The 27434-nt window shown below is 36.0% G+C and overlaps 1 protein-coding gene and 1 long non-coding RNA gene across 3 annotated transcripts; one reads left to right on the top strand and one right to left on the bottom strand.

Moving 5' to 3' along the window:
* Positions 1-8546: 8546 nt before the first annotated feature.
* Positions 8547-12092, bottom strand: LOC114194297 (protein DETOXIFICATION 21-like). The gene is made up of 8 exons (XM_028084460.1): positions 11663-12092; positions 10506-11047; positions 10064-10150; positions 9871-9927; positions 9490-9728; positions 9227-9345; positions 9046-9132; positions 8547-8855 (listed from the first exon to the last, which is right to left on the bottom strand). The coding sequence occupies exons 1-8, from the start codon at positions 11921-11923 to the stop codon at positions 8766-8768; spliced, it is 1482 nt and encodes a 493-aa protein (XP_027940261.1). The 5' UTR covers positions 11924-12092; the 3' UTR covers positions 8547-8765.
* Positions 12093-24608: 12516 nt separating this feature from the next.
* Positions 24609-26538, top strand: LOC114162699. Of its 2 annotated transcripts, XR_003599292.1 has the most exons (4): positions 24609-24802; positions 25261-25601; positions 25972-26076; positions 26170-26538. It is a non-coding gene; the product is annotated as an uncharacterized LOC114162699 (long non-coding RNA). The 2 variants fall into 2 exon arrangements; XR_003599291.1 differs by having other exon boundaries at positions 24624-25601.
* Positions 26539-27434: the final 896 nt, after the last annotated feature.

Genomic DNA, 27434 nt, shown 5'->3' with positions numbered 1-27434 from the left:
AGACATGAAAAGTGAGACATGAAAAGTGAGACGTGAGACGTGGGACGTGAAACGTGGGACGTGGAACGTGAGACGTGGAACGTGAGACGTGGAACGTGAGACATGGGACGTGGAACGTGTGACGTGAGACGTGTGACGTGAGACTTAAGATGTGACACATGACTCGTGAGATGTGAGACGTGAAACTGTGACGTGAGACTTACGACATGACACGTGACACGTGAGTCGTGAGATGTGAGACGTGAGACGTGACACGTGGGACGTGGGGCGTGCGACATGACACGTGGGACAAGGGACGTGAGACGTGAGAGACGTGTGACGTGCGATGTTTGACGTGCGACGTGCGACGTAAGACATGTGACGTGAGACGTGCGACATGCGACGTGGGACGTAGGACGTGGGACGTGGGACATGGAACGTGGGACAAGAGACGTGTGATGTGAGACGTGAGAGACGTGCAATGTGCAATGTTCGACATGCGACGTGCGACGTGAGACGTGAGAAGTGAGACATGAGACATTAAACGTGGAACGTGAGACGTGAGAAGTCAGATGTGAGACGTGAGACATGAGATGTGAGCCGAGAGACGTGAGAAGTCAGATGTGAGACGTGAGACATGAGATGCGAGCCGAGAGACGTGAGACGTGAAACAAGTGACGTGACACGTGAGACGTGTGACGTAAGAGAAGATACGTGTGACATGGGACATGAAACGTGAGATGTAGGACGTAGGACGTTGCACGTGAGACATGAGACATGAGACATGGGACATAAAACGTGAGACTTGAGACGTGAGATGTGAGACGTGGAACATTAAAGGTGGGACGTGAGACGTGGAACATGGAACGTGGGACGTAAAACATGAGATGTAGGACGTCGGACGTAAGACGTGAGACATGAAACGTGGGACGTGGAACATGGGACCTGGGACGTGAGACATGGGACGTGGAATGTGAGACGTGAGACATAACAAGTGAGAAGTGAGACGCGAGACGTGACACATGACACGTGGAATATAAAACGTGAGACGTGGGATGTCAGACGTGAGAAGTGAGACGTGAGACATGAGACGTGTGACGTAGAACGAGAGACGTGAGACGTAGGACGTGGGACGTGACACATGAAACGTGAGACGTGGGACATGGGACGTGAAAAAAAGACGTGAAATGTGAAACGTGAAAGGTGACAGGTAGGACGTGACACGTGAGACGTGGGACGTGGGACGTGAGACGTGCGACATGGAATGTAGGTCGTGAGACATGAAACATGGAACGTGGGACGTGGTACGTGGAACGTGAGACGGGAGACGTGGAATGTAAGACATGAGACGTCGAACATGAAACGTGGGACGTTAAACGTTGCACGTGGAACGTGAAACATGAGACGTGGAACTTGGGATGTGAGACGTGAGACCTGGAACGTGGGACATAAGACGTGAAAAGTGATACGTGAGACGTGGGACGTAGGACATGAGACGTGACACGTGAGTCGTGCAATGTGCGACGTGACCCGTGGGACTTTGGACGTGAGACGTGGGACGTCTGACGTAAGAGACAAGAGACATGTGACGTATGACGTGAGACGTGGGACGTGAGACATGGAACGTGAGACAAGAAACATGAAACGTGAGACATTTGACGTGACACGTGAGAAGTGAGACGTGAGACATGTGACGTAAGAGATGACATGTGTGACGTGAGACGTGCAACGTGCAATGTGGGACGTGAGACATAAGAGGTAAGACGTGAAACGTGAGACGTGAGACATGAGACATGAAAAGTGATACGTGAGACGTGACACATGGGACATGAAACGTGAACGTGGAACATGAAACGTGAGACGTGGAACGTGGGACATGAAAAGTGAGACGTGAGACGTGAGAATTGGGACGTTAGACGTGGTAACGTGAGACGTGAAACGTGAGACATGAGACATGAAAAGTGAGATGCGAGACATGATACATGGAACGTGGGACGTGAAATGTGAAACCTGAGACGCGGGACATGGGACATAAAACGTGGGACGTAGAACGTCAGACGTGAAAATTGAGACGTAAGACGTTAGACATTAAACATGAGACGTGTGACGTGTGACGAGTGACGTGAGACGTAGGACGTCGGACCTGAGACGTGGAACATGAAACGTGTGACATGAAACGTGAAACGTGAGATGTGAGACGTGACTCGTGAAACGTGACTCATGAGACGTGAAACATGAGAAGTGAGACGTAGGATGTGAGACGTGAGACGTGGGACGTGGGACGTCAGACATGAGAGGTGAGACGCGAGACGTGAGACATGAGACATGGGACGTGTGACGTGGGACATGAAACGTGAGACGTGGAACGTGAAGCATGAAACGTAGTACGTGGGATATAAGACGTGAAAAGTCAGATGTGTGACGTGGGACGTGAGATGTGGGACGTAAAACGTGAGACGTGAAACATAAGACATGAGAAGTAAGACACGAGACGTGAGACGTGAGACGTGAGACGTGAGACGTGGTACGTGAAATGTAGGACATAGGATGTCAGATGTGAGAAGTGAGACATGAGACGTGAAACGTGAGACGTGGAACATGACACGAGACGTATGACGTAGGACGAGAGATGTAAGACGTAGGACGTGGGACATGAAACGTGAGACATGAGACATGAACGTGGGGCGTGGGAGCTGAACGTGACCCTGAGAAGTTAGACGTGAGACTTGAAAAATCAGACGTGAGACGTGGGACGTGAGACGTGGGACGTGAGACGTGAGACGTGGGACGTGAGACGTGAGACGAGATATGTGGGATGTGAGACGTGATATGTGGGATGTGGGACGTGAGACGCGAAACGTGGAACGTGAAAGGTGATAGGGGAACGTGGGACGTGAGACGTGAGACATAAAACGTGAAACGTGAACGTGCGATGTAGGACGTAGGACGTAGGATTTGAGACGTGAGACGTGAGACGTTAGACGTGGGACGTGGGACGTGGGACGTGGGACGCGGAACGTGAAACGTGGGACGTGAGACGTGAGACGTGAGATGTTAAACGTGAGATGTGAAACGTGAGACGTGAGATGTGAGACGTGAGACGTGGGACGTGAGACATGAAAAGTGATACGTGAGAAGTGAGACGTGGGACGTGTGGCGTGAGTCGTGTGACATGAGACGTGACCCGTGACACATGCGACGTGCGTCGTGTGACGTTAAACATGACAGGTGGGACGTGTGACGTAGAACATGGGACGTGACACATGAAACGTGAGACAAGAGACGTGAGACGTGAGAGACGTGCGACGTGCGACATGAGACTAGAGACGTGAAACGTGAGACATGTGACGTGACACGTGACACGTGAGAAGTGATACATCTAGCGTGAGACGTGTGACGTAAGACATAAGACGTGAGATGTGTGACGTAAAACATGAGACGTGCGACGTGAGACGTAAGACGTGATACGTGTGACGTGAGACGAAAGACGTGAGACGCGAGACATGCGACGTGACACGTGAGACGCGATACGTGTGACGTAAAACGTGGGACGTGACACATGAAACGTGGGACAAGGAACTTGAAATGTGAGACGAGAAACGTGAGACATGTGATGTGACTTGTGAGAAGTGAGACGCGATTCGTGTCACGTAAGAGATGACACGTGTGACGTGAAACGTGAAACGTGCGACGTGCGACGAGGCACGTGAGACTTTGGACGTAGAACGTGTGACCTGAAACGTAAAACGTGAGATGTTAAACGTGAGAAATGAGACGTTGGACATAAAACGTGATACGTGAGACATGAAAAGTGGGACGTGAGACGTGGGATGTAGAAAGTCGAACGTGAGACGTGTGACGTGGGACGTGGTAACGTGAGACGTAAGACGTGAGACGTGATACATCAAACGTGAGACGTTAAACGTGGGACGTGAAATGTGAAATGTGAAACGTGAGACGCGAGACGTGGGACATAAAACGTGGAACGTAAAACGTCAGACGTGAGAAGTGAGACGTAAGACGTAAGACGTAAGACATGAGACATGGAACGTGTGACGTAGAACGAGAGACGTGAGACGTAGGACGTGGCATCTGAAACGTAGGACATGAGAAGTGAGACGTGAGTCGTGAGACGTGGGACGTGAGACGTGAGACGTAGGACGTGAGACTTGAGACGGAACGTGGGACGTGGGACGTGACATGTGAGACGTGCGACGTAGGACATGGGACATAAAACGTGGGACGTGGGACATAAAACGTGGGACTTGAGACGTGAGACGTAGCATGTGGGACGTGAGAAATAAGACGTGAGACGTGAGACGTGAGAAGTGAGACGTGAGACGTGAGACGTGAGACGTGGGACATGAGACATGGGACGTGTGACGTAGGACGTGGGACTTGAGACGTGAGACGTGAGACGTGGAACATGAAACGTGAGACATGGGACGTGAAACCTGGGACGTGGGACGTGAGACGTGAGACGTGAGAAGTCAGACGTGAGACGTGAGAAGTTAGATGTGAGACATGAGACGTGAGACGTGGGAGATGAGACGTGGGACGTGGAACGTGAGACGTGGGACGTGAGACGTGAGACGTGAGACGTGGGACGTGGGACATCAGACGTGCGACGTGGAACGTAGGACGTGGAACTTGAGACGTGGGACATAAAACGTGGGACGTGGGACGTGAAACGTGTGATGTAAGATGTGGGACGTGAGACATGAGACGTGAGAAGTGAGACGCGAGATGTGAGACGTGAGACGTGAATCTCTAAATCTAGATTTTCTAAATCTACACTGCCTATGTTGGGTCTTCTCCAGATTTCACACATCATCACCAAACCTTTTTCGGACAGTCCCCTGTGGGTCAGGGTCAAATGTTTGGACATTCACATCCTCAATTTGGCAACCCATCAAACACCTCATTCAACACGTCCCTTCCTCATATGGTTTCTTCCCGCATCAATCAAGTTATGGTGATGGTCCATCACAAATGTTTGGCACCACAACCATGACACCACCATCTGCCTATTATCCAAGATCTTCATCATCAATGTCATTCTATCCTCCGCCAATGCCTTTCTAATCACCACAAATTCCGCAAAATGTCCAAAGTCATCAAGATAAAGATGATGATGATGATGATGATGATGAACCATAACAACAACAACCACCAAGACGTTCCAACAGACCCAGAAGAAGACCAATATGTAGAATTGGAGGACATAGATGACTGTTTTATTATTTTCAAGTAACTAAATTATTGTATTTTATTTTTTAATCAATTTAAAAATATATTAATGTTTATTTTTATTTTTATTTAAATTTATTATCATTTATTGTTCAAAAAAAAATCTTAAAATGAAGTCGTCATCTACAAAGACGACTTCACGAGCGCAACACCAGAAACCGACCTCCTGCTTGACGACTTTGATTTTTAAATTTGAAAAAAAAATGAAATCGTCATGATGGAAGACGACTTCACTCTCAAAATCGTCTTCCATCCTAGCGACTTAACCCAGTTTCGCAAAAAAAAAATTGAGAGACCCTTTTTTACAAGTTCGAGTAAAAAGGGACCCAAAATACAAAAAAGCCACGATTTTGGCTATATGGAGTCGTTTTTTTCTCATCGATGCTTCTAACATACTAATTATATCATTTTTGGAAATATGACAAAAATAAAGTAATTATCATATTATACCAAAAATTAAATGACAAAATCCTTAAAAAAAAAGTATTTTAAACACTTGATTAAACAAATTATTTAAAAAAATCAATTAAAAATATTAAAAATTTTGAAATAAATACATTTTTATTCAAATAAAGAAATAGTTTTGTAGTGAAGGTTTTTTATTAAAACTTTAGAACCATATCAACAAAATTAGTTCAAAATGTTATAAAATTGTAAATAAATTAGTTAGACTTTTTTTTAAATATATGGCTCGGGATAAAAACTTAGTTATTAGAATTATAAACAAGGGTAATGCTATTTTAATTCTACACTTATTCTCTAAATCCTAAATTCTAAACCCTAAATCCTACACTTATTCAACTTCATATTTTAATTCTAGACTTTCAAAGGAATATTTTTTATTTTAAAATATAAAACAAATTAAGATAAATCAAGTAAAATAATTAAAGTATTAATATTTTGTTAAGTATTAAATAAGTGTAAAAAGATTAAAAGGTGTATTTTTATAATTTTCTATAAAAATTCCCGTTAGCTGTATATTATCACTCTATCTATTGTCACATCAAAATTTGAAAAGGTAATAGAAAAGGCATTTAGATAAAAAAGCATTTGCTTTTTCCGTGATTGGAGGAGATGTACTCTTCCAAGTCAATAATAAAACGATGAATGGCATTGTTCAGCCAACAAATTTTGACTTCTTTTATTAATAATTTTAAGGTTAAAATACTCCCTTATTCATATTTTTAAAAAAAATCTTAAATAGATTTTAAGAATTTTTTTGGGTTAAGTATGTTTTTAGTCCCTAAAGTTTGACTCAAAATTGGAATTTGTCCCTGGTCAAAACTTTGATAAATTTTGGTCCCTAAACTTTAAAAATGAATGAATATAGTCCTTTTAACCCAATTTTGTTAATTTTTTTTTACGTTTTGAACGCATTTCTCAGTAAATATTGAGTCGAGAATGTGTCAAACGGCGTAAACAACTCCAATATTTACTGAGAAATGCGTTTAAAACTTAAAAAAGAGTTAACAAAATTGGGTTAAAAGGACTATATTCATTCATTTTTAAAGTTTAAGGACCAAAATTTATCAAAGTTTCGACGAGGGACGAATTTCAATTTTGGACCAAAGTTCAGGGACTTAAAACATACTTAACCCAATTTTTTTAGTCTCAATTAGGTTTATATTTTTTAAAATGTGTCATAATTAGGTTCATCCCGTTAGGATGAAGTTAACGGTGTTAAGGATGTGTCACGTGTTAGCTCCACATTTTTTTGAATTTTTTGAATTTTTTTGAATTTTTTTGAATTTTTTTTTGAAAATTATTCATGCCACGTGTCATGTCAATATTGTGTCAAGTGTCAAGTTAGTAAGGTAACACATGTCAAATCATTGTTTGAATATCAATGTGGTCCATATATTTGTTATTTTTATTACATTTCAGTCCATTTTTTAAAATTTTTTTAAATATATTTATTTTAGCTTTTTACAAAATTGTTTTAAAATTGTATATTTAAATTCATAAAATTGTTATTTTTAAACCAACTCTAACATTTGTATATAAATTATTTAAAACAATTTTGTAACAAGTTAAAATAAATATTTTAAAATTTAAAAAAAAAAATAAAATAAACTTAATATTGTTAAAATGTTTAATAAAAATATCATTATAAAATTTATATAAAAGTTAAATTTGATATCAATTTGGAGAGGATGAAATTGAAAATTAAAAAAAATGGACTGAAATATAATTAAAGTAACAAATATATGGACCAAATTGAGATTCAAACAATGATTTGATACGTGTCACCTTACTGACTTGACACGCGACACAATATTGACATGACATGTGGCATGAATAATTTTCAAAAATAAAAAATAAAAAAATTCAAAAAAAATTCAAAAAAAATTCAAAAAAATGTGGAGCTGACACATGGCACATCTTTAACACCATTAACCCCATACTAACGGAATGAGCCTAATTGTTACACATTTTCAAAAATATGAACCTAATTGAGACTAAAAAAATCTTAGGATCTATTTGAGATTTTTCAACAATGAACTAAGGGAGTATTTTAACCTAACTTTAAATAAATATATTTTCTAACCTTTTAATTTGGTAAAAGAAATCCATAGAAGAATAATAGATAATATTTTTTTATTAGAAAACCAAAGTAAAATAAATAGTCATTGAAAATCTTATATAAGATTAAATTATAATATATATATATATATATATATATATATATATATATATATATATATATATATATATATATATATATATATATATATATATATATATATATATAACAAAATCACTTTATTAATTAGTTTTATGAAATTACGTTAAATTTAAAATTTATTATTTTGTAATATTGAATTAAATTTAAAATGTTATTTTTATTTAAATTATTCTTTTGAAAGCCTCAAATATTAAAATAAACATTTTTAAAACCATAAAATATTTTATATTCATATTTTAAAAACTATTCTAATGGCCAAATCAGCCAATACTATTGTATATCTAAAATTTTAGTTAAAAAAATTAAAATGAATCTTTGTCAAAAATATAGATATTAGCCTTGGATTTTTAAAACTAAACGTAACAAAACAAAAAATGAAATACTAAAAATAACATTTAATCATACACTTCTTTTTTTTTTTGTAAAATTACAGCGGATGAAATTGTTTATTCATCAAACTGTGGCCTAGAAAGCAAAAGAACTTTTAGAAAGCATTATTTTGGTTTTTGCTTTCTTATTTGCAAATAGAGATCTTTGAAAACTCATTTTGAGGTTTTATTAATTTATTTAAAATTAATAATTAGTACCAGTGAGAGAGTACATGGATTATGAGCAAAACTGTGGAACCCAGTAAAAGAAATAGCAGCAAAACTGAGAAAGAGGACCACTAGTTTTGATTTAAGACTTACAATTAATGAAGGAAAATAGTTTGTACTACACAATCACCTATTTTCCAAACATCTACCTAAACAACAGCTACAAAACATTAAAAGCAATAACAACAATACAATTGCTATCAACATCTTTGTTGTATAACAACATAGTACACCAATGATGACACTTCAAATAATTAGCTAACATATCTTCTCTCAGTTTCATTTTCTTGGTCAGCACTGTCCACCTTCGCCCATCTGCTAATACGCTTTTGAGCAATGGTAACCTGCACAGAATGTTATGATCATGTTCAACTAAACCATTTGGGTAAAACAAAATCAAGCATTTATTCAATAAGATCTCTTAGCTTATGCTGTAAATTTAACCATAGAGCTAGTTAAATAGGTTGAAAAGTGCTTGTTTTGATTTCTTTCTTCTGCAAGTACTTTAGAGATGTGTATAAGCCACATGCATACCTGCTCCTCCCAATCAGTTTTGTATGTGATTACAGTTAGCACTACCGTTTGAATGAATGTTCCAAACAACATTCCAATCCAGATTCCCTGCAAAAGTGAAAAAGTTTGTTCAATCCATCAAACAGCACAAACATGTTTAATAGGTTAACAGCAACAAAAATAGGTGATAATGAGCACGTACCTTGACTTGCATATCGAGAAAGTTACCAAGTACAATACCTACAGGAATACCTATGATGTAATAACACCCCAGATTCACATATGCTACAATGCTTTGCCACCCTGCTCCTATAGCCACTCCTGTTCAAATCACATATCTCACTTCAGAAGGGTATACACATTGGTACTCACAGATTAATTAGCTTTAGTGATTTTGAAGCAACAAGGATTCAAATCTTAAATCAATTGAAGCAATAAGAGTGAGGAAATGGTGTAAGAAACTACCTGAGAGTACAGGTTGAACACTGTTTAGTAAAATAGAGACGGATAACAAAGGTGACAAATCCCCAACAGCAAAGGCCACGTCTTTATCTGTGGTAAATATATAAGCAAGTCTTTCTCTGAAAAATAAGAAGAATAAGAACAGAAAGAATCCGATGGCCAATGATGTGAGCACAGACACAACTATTGAGAACTTTGCAGCTTTGGCACTTCCTTTTCCAAGTTCATTTGCTACTCGAACACTGCAAAAACAAAGTTACAAGCCAAGTTTTCAGGGTAATTTTACAACAGGAGAAAAATAAAATAAAATGGAAGGACGAGGTTGATAACAACAGTGATTACTGATTGCATTTTCAACGTTAGGAAGGAGAACAGCGCCATTACCTTGCTGCAGCCATGAAACCGAGTGCTATCATCATTTCCCATCCATTGATGTTGAGACTGTAAACAGTAAAGTTTCATCGTTAGCAGTAAAGAGAAAAGTTCTTCCCTTAAGCTAATACCCCTAACAATATAATGTAGAAACACAATATTTGAATTTTATTACCAAAAAAAGAAAATTGTTCTAATGCATTACCATATGGATAGAGCATCGATTGCAACCTCTGCATTTTTCATGTTACCGGTCAAAAGAACGAGTATGGTGTTGTACCAGAGCTCAAGACTGTAAAATATACAACAGTTTAACGTTAGTTCACGATGAATAACATAGTAACAATTTAGATTCTCTGAGAAAAGTGCTTCGTTAACATCTTTCTTTCACACCCTTTTATTACACTCTCGGTGTGAAACATCAATGGGAGAAGAGAATAATGATGCGGCAAAATTTGCACTTGAAAGGAAATTGATTGCAAATCAAAGATTGATAGTCAAAAAGGAAATGGGAAGTAAGCCTGGGATTCAGAAAGTAATTGAAACCATGAAACGACGAAGATAGCATTGTTCAACTCTTTGATGTATATTTTAAGTCTGACTTAAGACATTGAAAAGAACTGAGCCCAATTGAGAAGAAAGCTCACCATAGCATGGCACCAGCAGAAAGAGACATCTTGACAACAGGCCAGAGGTCTTTGAATGCGAGAAAGGAGAAACCTTTCCATGTATCAGAGCACCAACCACAGGTGACAAATATGAGTTGACCAACGTTGGGAATCCAGTATGCCAAAATTGTTGAAATCATTGCACCAGGAAGCCCAAAATTGAAGTTCATTGTCAAAAGCCAGGAGAGAAACACATGAATCACTATCGAAAATGCTGCCAAGAATGCAATGATGACATTCTTGCTCTGAGATTGCAGGAAAGTCTGACAAGTGAATGAGATAATGAAGGCAAACATGATAGGAATTGACCAAACAGAAATGGTTCCTGCCACTTGTGCTATGCTTTCATCTTGGCCCAAGAGCGTTAAAAGTGGGTTTGTGAAGAAGAACACCGGAAGAAGACACACTGCAGTAAAGAACAAAACTATCCATGATCTTTGGAGATACACTCCCATCATGCTGTATTCTTTTGCACCAAATGCTTGCCCACAAAGTGTTGACAATGCACTCGCCATTCCTAGCTGCAATATCATTATACAAACAAGAAATTCGAGTCATTCTATTGTAAGTGTAATTGCAACACAACCCCAATAGAGTGTCATAAAATAATATTCATATCTGCACACCATATATAGGTTAAATATAGTTAAATAATCGAAATAAATACAAACACCCAGAAAGTAACACAATTTTAAATACAGCGATGGTATATTCCACTTAACAATCCTTGTTTCTCGTGTCACCTGGTTCAACCAATCACAAGAATCCAATCTATAACACCCAAAGAGTCTGTTCTCTGATTAATAACCAATAAACAACGATAGTATTGAACTTTTAAATAATGAAACAGAGGAACTGATATCAGCTTCTGAGTCACAATATAGTACGAAACAGAAGAACATTTCACCACCAACATGTATCTTCCTTTCTCAACTCTTGCATGAAAAACTATCAAACGCTATATATATCTATATATTATATTAATACTTTACAAACCTAAAGAGAAAACAAAGAAACATACACTCGAATGAGGATAAGACAAAAGCACCTAACTTTTTCAACTTTTTTCCAATACCCATGATTAAAATAAAAGAAAAAAAAAAATGGAAAGGTTTGATGAAGAAGGAAAAACGTACGAGAACCCCATTGGCGAACCTAATGAGAACGGTGTAAACGAGAGCAAAAGCAGCCAATTCCCTTGAGCCAATATGGCCAACGAAGGATTGGCTTATAACATTGAGACCAAAGGTGGAGAACCTGGTGCATATGGCTGGTGCTGCCACTACCCACATCAACTTGCTCTCATTCCACACCCTCTTCCTCAACGATAACTCCTCTTCCTCTTCATCTTTTCTTCCCTCTTTGCTCAACAGCTTCTCCCTTAGATCCCCCTCCATTCTTTACCCTTTCGGTTTTCCTCGCTTGCGCCAACCCAGAACTCTGTTCGTTCTGGTGAAAGAAAGAAAGAACGAAAGATGAACAGAAAAAGATAGAGAAAGAGAAAGAGAAAAGCGTTACAATGAGAAACAAGAATCGATGTTCAATTAATAACTCTGTTCAGTCTGATGGTGACCTACTACGGAGTCCCGCGTACGTTGGTAAAAAACACCGAATCTGTGGAAGAAAAACGTGAACTTTTTTCTAATTATTAATTATCTTACCACTTTATTCTATCTATCTACATTAATTAATTACTATTATTTATCGTTATATGTATAATTTTTTTTTTCCAAAATTAAGTTTAAGATATGATTATTTTCTTTTTTTCTCGTACAAAAATTTTATTGTCTAAAATACTGTCCCCAATCAAATCACACTTCTTATCACTCGTAAGATCGTATCTCTGAATTCAATCTTATTTCAACAAAAATTAAATTTTTCAACTACTACCCATAGACAAACTACTCTCCCACCTAAGTACGTCGTTTCATTTCATGGATTCATAAAAGAAATAATATAAATATGAAATATTTAACTCAATAAAATAAGATAATATAATCAATGTCGGCGTGAAGATTCACATGTTTTCCAATTTCAATAATATTAAATATGGACGTAGGTATGAAATGTAAATGGTAAAAAAGTAAATAAAATAATTAAAACGAAATAAATATACATAATAAAAGAGTAGTTAATGTTGTATTGAATTTTGAAAATGATAATTAAATAAAATTTAATACAGTTTTTATGTTATATAAAGCAATTAATGCTCTAATGTATATAGACACGCATATTCATTTTTGTAGTTTTTGAGTAAACATTAAATAGTTTTTTCAATTAAAAAATATATAATTATGAACAGAAGATAAAGATATTTTTATTAAGATAAGTAAAAAAATGGTATTGATTAGTGTGAGATGTGGTGAAAAACGGTGGCGTGTGCGGCGAGGAAGACTTGGTTGGTTGGTGCGATGCGAGGCGATTAATATGAAATCAGGAGTGACGTCATACGTCATAGATATGATTGGCGGCTGAGGAAACATGTAGCATCTACGATGTTTAATGTTTTGTATCTTTGTTGGATATAACTATTCGTCTTTGCCACCACTTCTTCTAATTATAATACTAATTTATGGCTTAGTATTGATACACGCACACCTTTTTATATTTATCACCCCATAACGTGGCAAATTTGGTTACCGTGTTGGTAAATATATTTTGTCTTTCCGAATAGATAAATTTCCAGCGGAAACCTTGGGTGGACATATTTTCAGTCATAAGCAACCACATTTGAAGAGGAAACATGGCAGAAAAAAGATGTGCGGAAACAGCTCGAATCTAAACCACAAGTAAAGAGGTAAAGAGTGTATTCTTTTTGGGTGAACAGTTCCTTTTCGGCGTGTTGGCGTTATCATTTTGTCCTGTATAATTAGTCGTATAGTATTCAATTTGGGGTTAAGGTGTTAAATAAGTATGATTTTAAAAAAATGTCAATTGCATCCTAATTTTTGAAAAAGTATTTCAATTAGGTCCCTTTCAAACAGAGTTGATTTAGTCAATGTGCCACGTGTCAGTCTTTGGTTTTTTTTATTTTTAAATATTTTTTTTAATTTTTTTTTACATTTTAAAAAAAAAAATGTCACGTACCAAGTCCATGTGTGTGACACGTGGCATTGTCAGTGTCATGTGGCATTGTCAGTGTCACGTGGCATTGTAATGCCACGTGTCAGTGTCACTGTCAGATATCATTGTGTTGATTTCAATTTAGTCCTCATGTATGTCTTTTTTGTTTCAATTTAGTACCTAAGTATGTGGATCTGATTCAATTTTGTCTCAATTTTTTTTAATAATTAAAATATTTTTGTAATCCATTTTTTATAAGATTAAAAATAATTAAGTATAAATATTTTTACAAAATTAAGTACTAATATTTATATTGTTCCCCTCAATTTCAGACCAAATTTATTATTTATATAAATATTATACTAATATTTTTTATTAAAACGACTTTTTAACATATTACTTTATTAATTACTTTTTTATTAAGTACTCATGTTTTGTTAATTTTTTTTTAAATTGAACAATATTGTCTCTTACTAATTTAAAACCAAAATTTCTATTGGTTTGAATGTTATACTAATTTTTTTTATTATTAAAAATGACTTAATAAAATGACTTTTACCACTAAATTTTAATATAAATATCAAATACTTAATTTTTGTTAAACTTGTATACTTAATTACTTTTAATTTTATAAAAAAATGGATTTTAATTATTAAAAAAAATTGGGATAAAATTGACTGAGATACACATACTTAGATACTAAATTGAAAAAAAAACATATATGGGACTAAATCGAAATCAACACAATGGCATCTGATAGTGATACTGACACGTGGCACTGACAATGCCATGTGTCACACACAAAGACTTGACATATGGCATTTTTTTTCAAAAAATTTAAAAAAAATTTAAAAAATTTAAAAAAAATCAAAAAAACTACAGACTGACATGTGGCACGTTAACTAACGACGTTAGTCAACTATGTCTGAAAGGGACCTAATTGAAGCACTTTTTTCAAAAGTTGGGATGCAATTGACACTTTTTTTAAACCGGGTACTTATTTGACACCCTAGCCCCAAACTGGGTACTATACGACTAATTATACCTACAATTATATTATTGTAAGGGACTTAACTACAAAACCAATAAACATAGTAAAGGGCTGATCATCAAAGGAAAAATGGTTAAATATATTTTTTGTCTCTCATTTTAAAACTTTAGACCAATTTAGTCATTCATCTTTCAAAATACATAGATTTAGTCCTTTTAATCAAATTTTGTTGGGTTTATTTGATGTTTCGTACGTATTTCAGGATTGTATTTGAGTTGTTTAAACTGTTTGACACATTTTTATTTTAATGTTAAATCAAATACTATTATAAAACGCGCTTGAGATGTCAAATAAACTCAATAAAATTTGACTAAAATGACTAAATCCACGTATTTCGAAAGATGAATGACTAAATTGGTCCAAAGTTTCGAAATAGACTAATTACAAAATTCATTGAAAGTTAAAGAACCAAAAACATATTTAACCCAAGAAAAAACATCATAGTTGGTCGGAAAAAAAGGACACTTGGCACAACATCAGAGAGACATGGATATGCATAAGGGTGAGAGAGAACAGATGCCTAGCAAATAATTAGGTGGCTTCGTGTGGAAATGGATATAGAAAAGGGGTGCGTCACCATGGTGGGGTGTGGATTATTGTTGTTAGTGTTTTCTCTCTTTCTTTCTATAGTGCTATGTTACTCTTTATCCCTTATGTTCTGATTTTTTCTGTTAATGTAGTTGCAGGAATCATGACTCTATACTTCAGGTTGTGTCTCTAGTACGATTATATGAAGACAAGTATACTACCAAGAGTTCCTCCTATGTTTTTGGTTTCATTCAACCGCACAATCATCTCAAAACAGAAACCTCAAGCTTTCGCCACTTCTTCCCACACCAAATATCAAATCTTTGGCTCAATCGGTTCTGCCTCAAAATTAAGAGAATGACTCCATCAAAAATGCCACTTAGAAGAGAAATGAATCTATATTATACTTGTGACGAGAAATTTACACCATCCCATAGATGCTCTAACAAACACATTTCTTGATGCAAGTGCACGAATCAGAGACAAAAGCACTAGACCCGGATCTCCTCCAGTCATAGATTCTCTAGTGGAAACAAAGCACCATCTATCATTCAATGCTTTAAAAGGAGCCAATGGATTAGGAACCTTGAAATTTCAAGGTTAGATTCATGGTGTAATGATCCAAATTCTTGTAGACAAGCAACAACGATAATTTTATGCAACCATGAGTTGCTTAGTTTTTGAAAATTACAATTGAACCTGCTCTGAATTTCCAGGTTTTGGTGGGGAATGGTAGTACACTGACTGTTAAGGGGTGTGTTCGTAACTTCCAAGTGACAATCTAAAATCTTTTATTATGTATATTAGCTTCTTTGCTAGCTATCGTTGGTGCTGATTTAGTGTTGGGAACTTCGTGGCTGACTACCTTAGGACACTATATAACATACTTCAGTACTCTCACACTGAAGTTCTATGTGAATGGAATTTTTGTCACATTGCAAGGCGACAAATGTGATCAATTAATATAAGCTGAATTTCACCATTTAAGACAAATGCATAATACTCATTTTTTTTTGCTCGAATGCCACCCTACTAATTGGCTTCAAGATCACCTACAAGATCTCTCCTCTGATCTTGCACTAGAGTTGGCGGCATTATTGCATAAATACAAAATTGTATTTGGTACTCCTACGGGTTTACCACTAGAAAGAGATGACAATCATGTCATTCATTTGATTCATGGAGCCAATCCAGTGAAAGTAAGGTCATATAGATACCCTAACAAGAAAAAAAATCAGATTAAAAAGGTGATACATGAGATGGTTGAAGAAAGTCTCATACAACCCAACAATAGTCCTTTTTTTCTTCTCCAATCGTATTGGTAAACAAAAAAAGATGGGACTTGAAGATTTTGTACAGATTATAAAGCCTTAAATGCTTTAACCGTAAAAATGATTTTCCAATGCCAACGGTGGATGAGTGGTAAGATGAACTATTTAGGGTTGTTAGATGAACTGTTTAGGACTCATTATTTTTATAAGCTTGATTTGCGATCAAATTATTACCAAATTTTGGTGGGACCAGAAGATAGAGTGAAAACCACTTTCAGGACCCACCATGGTCATTATGAATGGTTAGTTATACCATTTGGGTTTACTAATGCCCTTGTCACTTCTAAAGCCTTATGAATAAGATTTTTCAGCAGTACTTAAGAAATTTTGTTTTGGTTTTCTTTGATGATATCTTAGTATATAGTCCATGTTGGCACTCTCATTTACAACATTTAGAGATAGTCTTACAACTTTTACAATGTCATCAACTTTTTGTCAGATTATCTAAGTGCTCCTTTGGAATGAGGGAGATTGATTATTTGGGGCATACCCTTTATGATTGTGCTGTCACAATGGATAAGAACAAGGTCCAAGCTATTTTATCATGGCCCGAACCTGCAAATCTGAAACAATTTAGGGTCTTTTTAGGGTTGACATGGTATTACCAAAAATTTAGCAGCAACATTGTTTGATTTGTTGAAGAAGGATAACTTTTTATGGATTGTTGGTATTTGTTAAAGGCAGTAGTAACCAGTGCCCTAGTGTTAGCTCTTCCAAACTTCTCTCAATCTTTTATCTTGGAAACTGGTGCTTTAGGTACTGGGATTGGAGAAATTATAAGCTAGAAAGAACACCTGATTGCATTTTTTTTCCAAGAAGATGTCCACACAAATGCAAAAGCAGACTACCTATGCACGAGCAATGTATGCTATTACATAAGCTTTAGCTAAATTCAGACATTACTTCTTGGGCCATCATTTTGTAATTTGAACATACCAAAGAAGTCTAAAACGTCTCACAGATCATCAATCCAAACTACAGAGCAACAGAAATGGTTGTACAAGTTTTTAGGATTATATTTCCACATTGGATACAAACTTGAAAAGGATAATAAAGCAGCAGTGCAAACTGACAGGAAGTTAAAGCAGTAGATGGAGGATTGCTCATTTAATAAACATACATATCCTATTTTTTTCTGTTAAGGAAAGATTGCTATATTGGAAGAAAAGAATTGTTGTGCCTTTTGATTCTAGTATTATCAAAGACATTTTAGTATAATATCATGCTTCTCCAATTGGGCGCTTGCTAGCATCAAACAAACTTTAGCTAGAATTCAAAAGGAGTTCCACTAGAAGGGTATGAAGGATATTGTCACTACATTTATGCAATAGTGCTTGGTTTGTCAACAAGCAAGTTCCCAAAATATCACTCTTGTAGAGTTGTTACAACTCTTACTCGTGCCAGCACAAATTTGGGAATTTGTAGCCATGGATTTTATTACCTGGTTGCCTAATTCTTTTGGGTTCACAACAATCATAGTAGTGGTAGATTGTTTATCAAAATATGGTCATTTTGTTGCTCTTAAAACAGACTACAATAGTCACAATGTGGTAGAGGTGTTTTATGCAAAACATTATCAAACTTCATGGTATACCTAAATTTATTGCCTCTGATCGAGATAAGGTATTTACTGGTCAATTTTGGCAGATTTACTTTCTCTCTCTCTGTAGTGCTTTGTCACTCTCTACCCCTTCTGCTTTGAATTTTTTTGTTAGTGTAGCTGCATGAATCATGACTCTCACCGAGTCTTGACCATTTTTTCTATTGAAATAAACTCACACTCAATAGTAAAATAATGCATCCATTTTCCCCATTTCTATCTTACGCCTCAAACCATTACAAAATTGTTGGTTATTTTCTATTACAATTTGTGTTTTATGGTAGAGGTCACATAAGTAACATACAAAAATTTCTTTCTCGGTCATTATTTTGTTGAAAATTCAGTTTGCGATTTTAATTTTAGTATTAGGATAATGATATTCCAACAAAATTTTTTGACAAGTATTTGACACAGCTTACGTGGCAGCAATTTTTTTAATTTTTAATAACTGAAAATGTTTGTTCGCACGTGCAGCTGAGAGGGAAGCAAAATGACATTAAATGTCCTTTAGAGAGAGAAAGTGAAGAGAAAAAATGGGGGGAAGTGAAGCCGGTCCGTTGCGCAGTGAGAAAGTGAAGAGAGAAAAGGTGGAAAGTGAGGCGGCCGGAGTTAGTGGTTCAGTGACACAAAGATTCCAGCAACCATTTCGCCGGTGGTGGTGAAGGCTCGTTGTCAGTGTAACCGAAGACCGTCCCTACCATCCAGAAGACGAAGGTTTTGGAGCGGGTAGTGTATTTGGAAGTCTAAATCGACGCTGCTTGGTCGGCGGCAACCGTTTGGTGGTCGTGTCCGTTGTATTGTAAGTTTCTTTTGGTCCCATTTCACATTTGCTTAATGTGTTGGTTGATGATGAAATTTTTCTCGTTTTCGTGATTTTTTGTTTTGTTTTGCGAACAAGTTGGTATTCTACATGTTTGTTTTTGATGTTGTTGGGGAAAAGTGATTTGGTGGTGTTAGGGTGAATGTTAGTGAATATTTGAGAACCCATTTTTGTCGTTCGGTGTTGTCTGTTATAGCGGTTTAGGTGCTTGAAAATTTGGAAGAAACCCCATCTTTTGTAAGTCTGTATGTGTGTCCTCGTTTGTTGTTGTCTGTAATGTTAAATTTTTGGCAGTTTCATCATTTGTATTTGATTTCTAGGGTTTCGTTACTGGGAGGTTAAAAATGTGAGGTTGATCAACCATGTCATGTATTCTGTGTTGTGTAAGAAATATATTCTGCTTTGTGACTACATCCCCATAATGTCGGTTTGGTTACTTTAGAGTTCTCATTTGTGGGCCAGTTTGATTATTCTCATAAAACTTTTCCAGTAAATAAGCATAATTGTTGGTCATTACCAAAAAAAGAAGAGAAAAATATTATGTGTAACCTTTGAATATCATCTTCTGTTCAGGTAGTTTGAGGGTTAGTGAAAGATCCTTTGTCCATGAAAATGTAGTGGTCGGAGTAGTTGGTCATCACAAAGTTATGGCTGGTGAATGTGGATTGAATGAGAAGGTATTTTTATGTTGTAATTTGTAGACTGGGTTGACAGGAATTTGTTGTATAAATTTAAATGAAGTATTAATTTTTTAAAATATTTTGAATGTTAGGCTCGATTGCGTACTTTTTGTTTAGGTTGTCACATATTACTAGTTTGTTAAGTTAATAGGTCGTTATTATTTTGACACTGTAGGCTCATAATATGGGATTACTTTTTGGGATGTTGATGAAGTGTTCGGAAGATGACTTCCCAAAATTTGAAGTTCACTGCGAGATAACTCTCATTCAACCCAACTTGTGAGTTTATCATTTCTTGTTTAATTGCACTGCAGTTTGGTGATGAAGTGTGTTTATTTACATATATTTGTGGTGTTGTTTAGATACGATTGTGGCATTATTGTTCTTCAAATGATGGACTTGTGGGATGGTCAAAAGAAATTTGATGGCAATAGCATGCCTATTTATACTAATGTAAGTTGTGGTTAGTCCACGATTTTTTATTATAATTTTTGTTAAAGATTGATGTATTTGCATTAACATATTTGTGAGTTGTTGGGTAGGAACAACTTCAATTGATTAGACATCAATACATTTGGCGTTGGATTCTAGATGTTGACAATATCTACAGGCAACAAGTCCTGCAGTACTACGATGCGCTTTTATAGAAGATAGGTGTGCATTAAAAAGGATGGGTGGTATGATCTAGGCTATGAACTTTTTTAAAATTTTTTGGGAAGGCCATTCAATTGTTGTACATATTAACTGGAACAGTTAATCACAATACATTCTTACTTTGTTGATTGATATTTGTAGAGTTTTTTTAAAACATTCAGGTCCAGTGTACACAGTCTGTTTGACTTAATGAATATTCTATAGTTGAATGCATAGTGTAAGTGAGTATTTAAATTTTGTAATATGTAGTTTATATTGTGGGATGACCACAACCACCCACGTGAGTCCATTTATATGGTTCAGCTACCAATAATTTTATACTGTGGAATGTGTGGATGACAATTTTATGTCAAGTTACAACAGCAGGTTGAAATGTTTATTAGTTATTGTAGTGCAAATAGGAAAAGCTAGCACTAGTCCCCCACATACTACTGGTTTAGTCCCCAGTTAATGTATGCAATATATGTGTGACGGAATTCAATATTGTAGACGTATTTAACAACTTTTAATTCATTGTACATTACTGATTAATTTCAACTCCACTCCACAAGTAGTTACACTTAACTCCCCACTTACCATCACAGATTTGAATGTTGTCTCTACTAAGTCTACATCCAAACAAATTACTTCATTTGGAATGGATAATAGAGGGGAATATTTGTTGGGAAAAATCAAACACAAATGATGTGTTTACACATTTTAGTAATTGTGTTCACGTTTTCTGCAGTTTTGTTAAAAAAGTTTGTCATTACTCCCCACATATGTATGCATAAGTGCCCATATATGCGTCAAATGTTTTTTACCGGTTTATGTAGTTGACAATGCACAAAATTAATCGAATGCAATGTTAATTACTTTACTGGACTTGGTGATTGACTTCGTTATTGACTTACATGATGGCCATTGGTCGACTAAGGCGATTAAAGAATAGTTTTTATTCAACGTGGAAGCACTATTGAAATAGTCCAACTACACTCCCCACATAGGGGTGAGTAACTCCCCTTTTTAGTTGGATGATGACAAATAATTATTTTGTTAAAGCATGAAATATGAATAAGGTATTTACCAAATTGAAATAATTTTTTTTGTTTGTCCTGTCCTGCAGGTTTAGTCCAAAAACTTTGCTCCAAATCCCCACTTACAGCGTGCTTACTCCCCACATCCGCTTGATCTGTTTGTACATTTCTGTACATTTTAAATCCACCTACTTCCGTTCGTTCAATTTAAATTGGTCCATTAGACGTCGTGATTGAGCAACTTCATGGTCAACGGTCCCAAAAATGCGACTTAAGAATAGTGTTTAGTGAATGTTCAATCAGTATTGGAAAAGGTCAGGTGTACTCCCCACTTAGGTACGCCTAACTCCCTGCTTTTCTATGAGGTTTATCTTTGGGGTTCTGTGAGGGTCGAGTCATATTAAATTAAATTATTTTAAAATGGATAACGCTTCAGTCATGCAAAGGAATTTATTTGTTAACGAATGAAATAGGAATAATGCTTGACCACATTTTATTTTCGTTTTTTTCTATGTCCTGCACTTTTGTTGAAAAATTTTGCTTGAACTCCGCACGTACACCTTCCTTACTCCCCACATCGGCGTCAGTTGTTTATACAGTTTTGTGGCCATATTAAATCCACCTACTTCCGTTCATTGAATTTAAATTGGTCAATTAGACGTCCTGATTTAGCAACTACATGGTCAACGGTTTTAAAAGGCGACTTAAGAATAGTTTTTCTTCAATGTTGAAGCAGTGTTGCAAAAGTTATAGTGTACTCCCCACTTAGGTACGACTAACTCCCCGCTTTTGTATTAGGTTTATCTTTGGGGTTCTGTGAGGGTCGAGTCATGTTAAATTAAATTATTTGAAAATGGTTAATGCTTGAGTCACGCCAAGGAATTTATTTGTTAACGAATTAAATAGGAATAATGCTTGACCACATTTTACTTAGGTTTTTTTCTATGTTATGCACTTTTGTTGAGAAAACTTTGTTTGAACTCCGCACGTACACCTTCCTTACTCCCCACATCAGCGTCAGCTGTTTATACAGTTGTGTGGCCATATTAAATCCACTTACTTCCGTTCATTGAATTTAAATTGGTCAATTAGATGTCGTGATTTAGCAACTACATGGTCAACAGTTTTAAAAGGCGACTTAAGAATAGTTTTTCTTCAATGTTGAAGCAGTGTTGCAAAAGTTAAAGTGTACTCCCCACTTAGGTACGGCTAACTCCCCGCTTTTGTATCAGGTTTATCTTTGGGGTTCTGTGAGGGTCGAGTCATGTTAAATTAAATTATTTGAAAATGGTTAATGCTTGAGTCACGCCAAGGAATTTATTTGTTAATGAATTAAATAGGAATAATGCTTGACCACATTTTACTTAGGTTTTTTTCTATGTTATGCACTTTTGTTGAGAAAACTTTGCTTGAACTTCGCACGTACACCTTCCTTACTCCCCACATCGGCATCAGCTGTTTATACAGTTGTGTGGCCATATTAAATCCACCTACTTCCATTCATTGAATTTAAATTGGTCAATTAGACGTCGTGATTTAGCAACTACATGGTCAACGGTTTTAAAAGGCGACTTAAGAATAGTTTTTCTTCAATGTTGAAGCAGTGTTGCAAAAGTTAAAGTGTACTCCCCACTTAGGTACGGCTAACTCCCCGCTTTTGTATCAGGTTTATCTTTGGGGTTCTGTGAGGGTCGAGTCATGTTAAATTAAATTATTTGAAAATGGCTAACGCTTGAGTCACGCCAAGGAATTTATTTGTTAACGAATTAAATAGGAATAATGCTTGACCACATTTTATTTTCGTTTTTTTCTATGTCCTGCACTCTTGTTGAGAAAACTTTGCTTGAACTCCCCACGTCAACACCCTATACACAGATCGGACAACCAAACATAGACATAAAATGCTCATTAACCAACCATATCTCTGAAAAGAACAAAAATCACCAACAACCACATCCACAGCCAACTATACACATCCTCTGCGTAATACGACCGAAAAACGTTACCTTTGGCTTAAATAAATTAAATGGCCTCCGCCAAAACGTCGTGATTGTACGCTTGGGCTGACGAATTCCTTGTCGTCGACGACTTCTTCTACGACCTCTCTCCGATAGCCCACCCAAACGGCGTCAATGAATGCAATTATCCACCACTAATCTGCAGTGCTTAACTCTTCTCACTCTCGCATTGCCTGATAACGACCCACCACCCCCACCAACCGAAATGGTTGCCGGAATCTCACTTTCCCCCTTCTCTGTCTTGACTTTCTCACTTCGAAACCACCCCGACCTCACTTTCCCCCTTTTCTCTCTTCACTTTCTCACTTCGTCGGCCTCAATTTCCCCCTTCTCTCTCTTCAGTTTCTCACTGCGCAACGTCCAGGCCTCACTTTTCCCCTTCTCTGTCTTCACTTTCTTTCTCTAACGGACATTTAACTTCAGCGTTGTTTCTCTTTCCGCTGCACGTGCGAACAAACATTTTCAGTTATTAAATACTTGTCAAAAAATTTTGTTGGAATATCGTTATCCTTAGTATTAATGGTTGCATCGAATGTTAGTAGTAAGATTAAAAGTTTCAATTGATTGTTAGAGAGTAACTCTATTTACCTTTCTTTCCTAAGAATTTCCCAAACTTTCTGACTATAATATTCATATTCTCATTGTCACTAATTTTAATTATCTCCTCGTCAAACTTCACACCTTTGTGAGCACTACTTTTCAAGGTTATACTCTTCATTTTCTTCTTTTGATTTTCTTGCTTGTTTAACCTGTTCATTTCAATCTCAAACTCGATGAGTTTGCCAAACAACATAGTTGTGGTTATTGTAGAGAGATCCTTGGATTCTGAAATGGTTCTCACTTTTGGTTTTCAGCTCCTATCAAGACACTTCAACACTTTAATCTTCAACTCCTTCTTGACAAATTCTTTTCCTAGACCAATAAAATTATTTACGGTATGAGTACATCTTTTTTGTACATCTCTGTTATGTTTTCTCCAGGTTGTATTCTAAGATGTTCATACTCTTGAATCAGTGCATATTTTTATTGATATAGCTAAATATCAACGAGATACATAAACGAAAAAAATACCAAATGTTGATATCTGTAAAAAAAACAAAAACAAATCGAGAATCAAATGTCTACACAGAGTCTGAGAAAATATAAATAAATAAACATCGGATGTTTACCTTTGTAAGAAGAAGTAGAAAAAATTTCAAAGAAAAAGTTGGATGTCAACATCCATAATTTTCGGGGTGAGGTTCAATTACTCTAATTAAATAAGAGAAGAAAAAAAGTAAATTTATTTTAATCAAAAACAAAATGAAAATTTAAAAATATTTTAGGAATATAGGAGAACTATTTGAAGGTGGAATTTTCTCCTCTGTTTCTTCTCCCAAACACTGAGCTCGAGGGCTTCCACCTCCAGAATTCCCCGGTGTCAGAGCTCGTGTCCCCCTCGTCGTGGCGGTTGCAGAAACCGAACTCTCCCTCGCTATCATTTCCGGCTAGGTCTCCGCTGCCGGCGCCGACCAGGTTCAGTTTCTCCCTCTCCCTCTTTGTTTCAATTTCTCGATTTCGTTTTCTGATTCGGGTCCTGATAATATTCACTGGCTCAAGAGAGAACTGAGCATGTTTTTCGTTCTTGTTTTTTCACTTATTTCCCTTTGATGTTGGTTTGAATCGTTGACGCCTTCGATTTGCTGATGGAGTCTGGAGTTTCTGTTTTCATTGGTAGAGACGATTTTGGTGGAGTCTGACAAAGTGTTGGGGTTTCTGGTTGATGATTGGAGGAAACTTTGAATCCTGGAGTTTTAAAAGGCTATTTAGTCTGATTTAATTGCCTAAGTTCATATATTCGTGGTTGGATTAATGTAGCATAATTTTCATTGTTATTTTGGTATTCTGGTTTTGTCTATCTGATAGATGCCTACTGCGTCGTGTATTTATGTTTTCTCGGTGCTTAAAGCGTTTCGAAACCATTTCTTTTGCAGTTAAAAACTAAGGGGAGGAAGAATTGGTATCTGAAGTTTATCATTTTTGTATTTGTTGTATGTCCATTTTTATTCTTATAAAAATAGTAAGAGTAAAAAAAAAAAAGAAGCAATGTTTGACTTGAGAGTATTCCAAATGGTCATAATGTTCTTAACACTGAGTACATATCTCTCATGGATTAAATGCCTATGTTAGCATACATGCTTTGTAGACCTAGACACTGTTTTTGTTTCTTTGGATGTTGAGAAATTACAGATGGGATAAGGAAGCTGCAATGTCCAGTGATGGATTTGCAGGAGCCTCAGCAACCAACCTAATTGAAATGCTTTTTGAGATGGAGGTAGTAGCTTACGTGGTAACAAAATATTCTATTCTGTTTTATTAATTTTCTAATTCTAAAATAGAAATAAAAGATGATTAAAACACTCTTAATCATTAAATTGTATGCTTGTGTTGAATGGGACAATAATGTTCCACTTAAGTTGGCTGTATTGTTAAACATGCTATACCTGAGATATTGTTCATGTCGACTCTTCAGGCCTTCATAAATTGTGCTTTTAGAAGCGGTTCAGTGGGTTAAGGGATAAACTATTTAAACTTCGTTTGTATTAAATGTTGGACTTTTGGGGAGATGGAACAGATACTTAATTGATAGTTGAACAAATTGTGTTAGCTTCTTTTGTTTTACTAAGCTTGTATCCTTTTTGCAGAGCAAAGTTTCTGGCCTATTCTACATACCATGGGAACCAGAGGAGTGATTGGGGACAAGTGGTCCATGAGAATTCTTTGGGCTTGTGCTATTGGAAGTGCTGTCGGTAAGTATTTTGAACCCTTGGGCTTGTGCTATTTCTTTTCTCATTGAAACTTTGTTCAATTACAATCTTGTTTTCGTAACTACAATTGTCTAGGCCTGTATATGGTTGCTGTAGAAAGGCAAACACAGAACAGGGCGAGGATGCTGGCTGAAGAACTAAGGGCAACGGAATCAGGGGGGAGCAATGGCGAAGACAGCTGAACTATGTTACGCTATATTTTGTGATAATTATGTAGTATCATAGAGCATATGCCGAGTTTCAGATTTTCTGAAAGGTGTTTCTCCTTATGATTTTAAAGGTTTAAGCATCCATTCTCCATTTCCTAATAGTATCGAGAATTTTACCTTTGGGGAACTATTCATGGGGATTTTCATTTCAAATGCGTTATGGAAAGAATTGAAATAAGCTTTGTAACCACATTTTTAACATTTTAGCAAATTAACTAGTCAAGTTACTTTTAAATTATGTGTACTTTAATGATTGATTTAGCTTACTGAAAATAGTTTCCCATCTTGTAACCATCATGTTGAAAAGCGTCTGCCCCTATATTGTTAATTTTGTCAAGTCATACATACTTCTGCAGTTTAAGTTCTAGGTGACATTTTTTCTTACTACTGGCTGACCTTTTGTCATCCAAGTTGAAAACGTTAACATAAGGGGTTTCACTTACGTCTTCAAAGGGTTTTTCGGGTCTGTATATTTCGTTGTTGGTATGTTTATTTCTAATATCACATTTGTTTTATAACTTTGTTATTGAGGGACCATGAACACTGAAAGTTGTCCATTGTTATATGGTAAATATTGTTTAATAAGAAAGTATAAAACATGATTATATATATATATCAATCAGATTTCGGTAGATGTAAGCACTTTGTTTTGTTAGACAAATGCAAATACTTTATTTGCTTGAATAGATGCATGCACTTTGCTTATATACTTTGTCTTGTTAGCTTTTGGTAAGCTATTGCCTTTGATAAGGTGCACCAATACTACGACTTGTGTCACGATATTTTACGTATGATATTTTACAATATCTTATTAATATTTATCAATAAAATATTTAATATATAAATCAATAATATTTTTATAATGATAATAACTTATAAATTTTTATGTTAAAAATATTTAATACACTTGATTTTAATTTGGATTCACACAAGAATAATTATATATTTCTCATATTTTTTTAAAATTATATATTTTTTAATATGCATATATCACATGTCATATCTTATTATTTTCAAACTTAGCATATCGATGTATCTGTTGTATTTATATATATATATATATATATATATATATATATATATATATATATATATATATATATATAGCTGCAAACACTTTGCTTATATATT

The sequence above is a fragment of the Vigna unguiculata genome, chromosome 1, assembly GCF_004118075.2.
Source record: "Vigna unguiculata cultivar IT97K-499-35 chromosome 1, ASM411807v1, whole genome shotgun sequence".
NCBI lineage: Eukaryota > Viridiplantae > Streptophyta > Magnoliopsida > Fabales > Fabaceae > Vigna > Vigna unguiculata.
This window is presented reverse-complemented; position numbering and strand designations above follow the sequence as displayed.

What these genes read in the sequence shown, in the direction of transcription:
- LOC114194297 (XM_028084460.1), bottom strand. Translation starts at nt 11,923, where the DNA reads ATGGAGGGGGATCTAAGGGAGAAGCTGTTGAGCAAAGAGGGAAGAAAA. An exon ending in GGTTCGCCAATGGGGTTCTC is followed by an intron (nt 11,048 to 11,662) that starts GTACGTTTTTCC and finishes ATGATATTGCAG; the next exon opens with CTAGGAATGGCGAGTGCATT. An exon ending in GGTTTCATGGCTGCAGCAAG is followed by an intron (nt 9,729 to 9,870) that starts GTAATGGCGCTG and finishes TTGTTTTTGCAG; the next exon opens with TGTTCGAGTAGCAAATGAAC.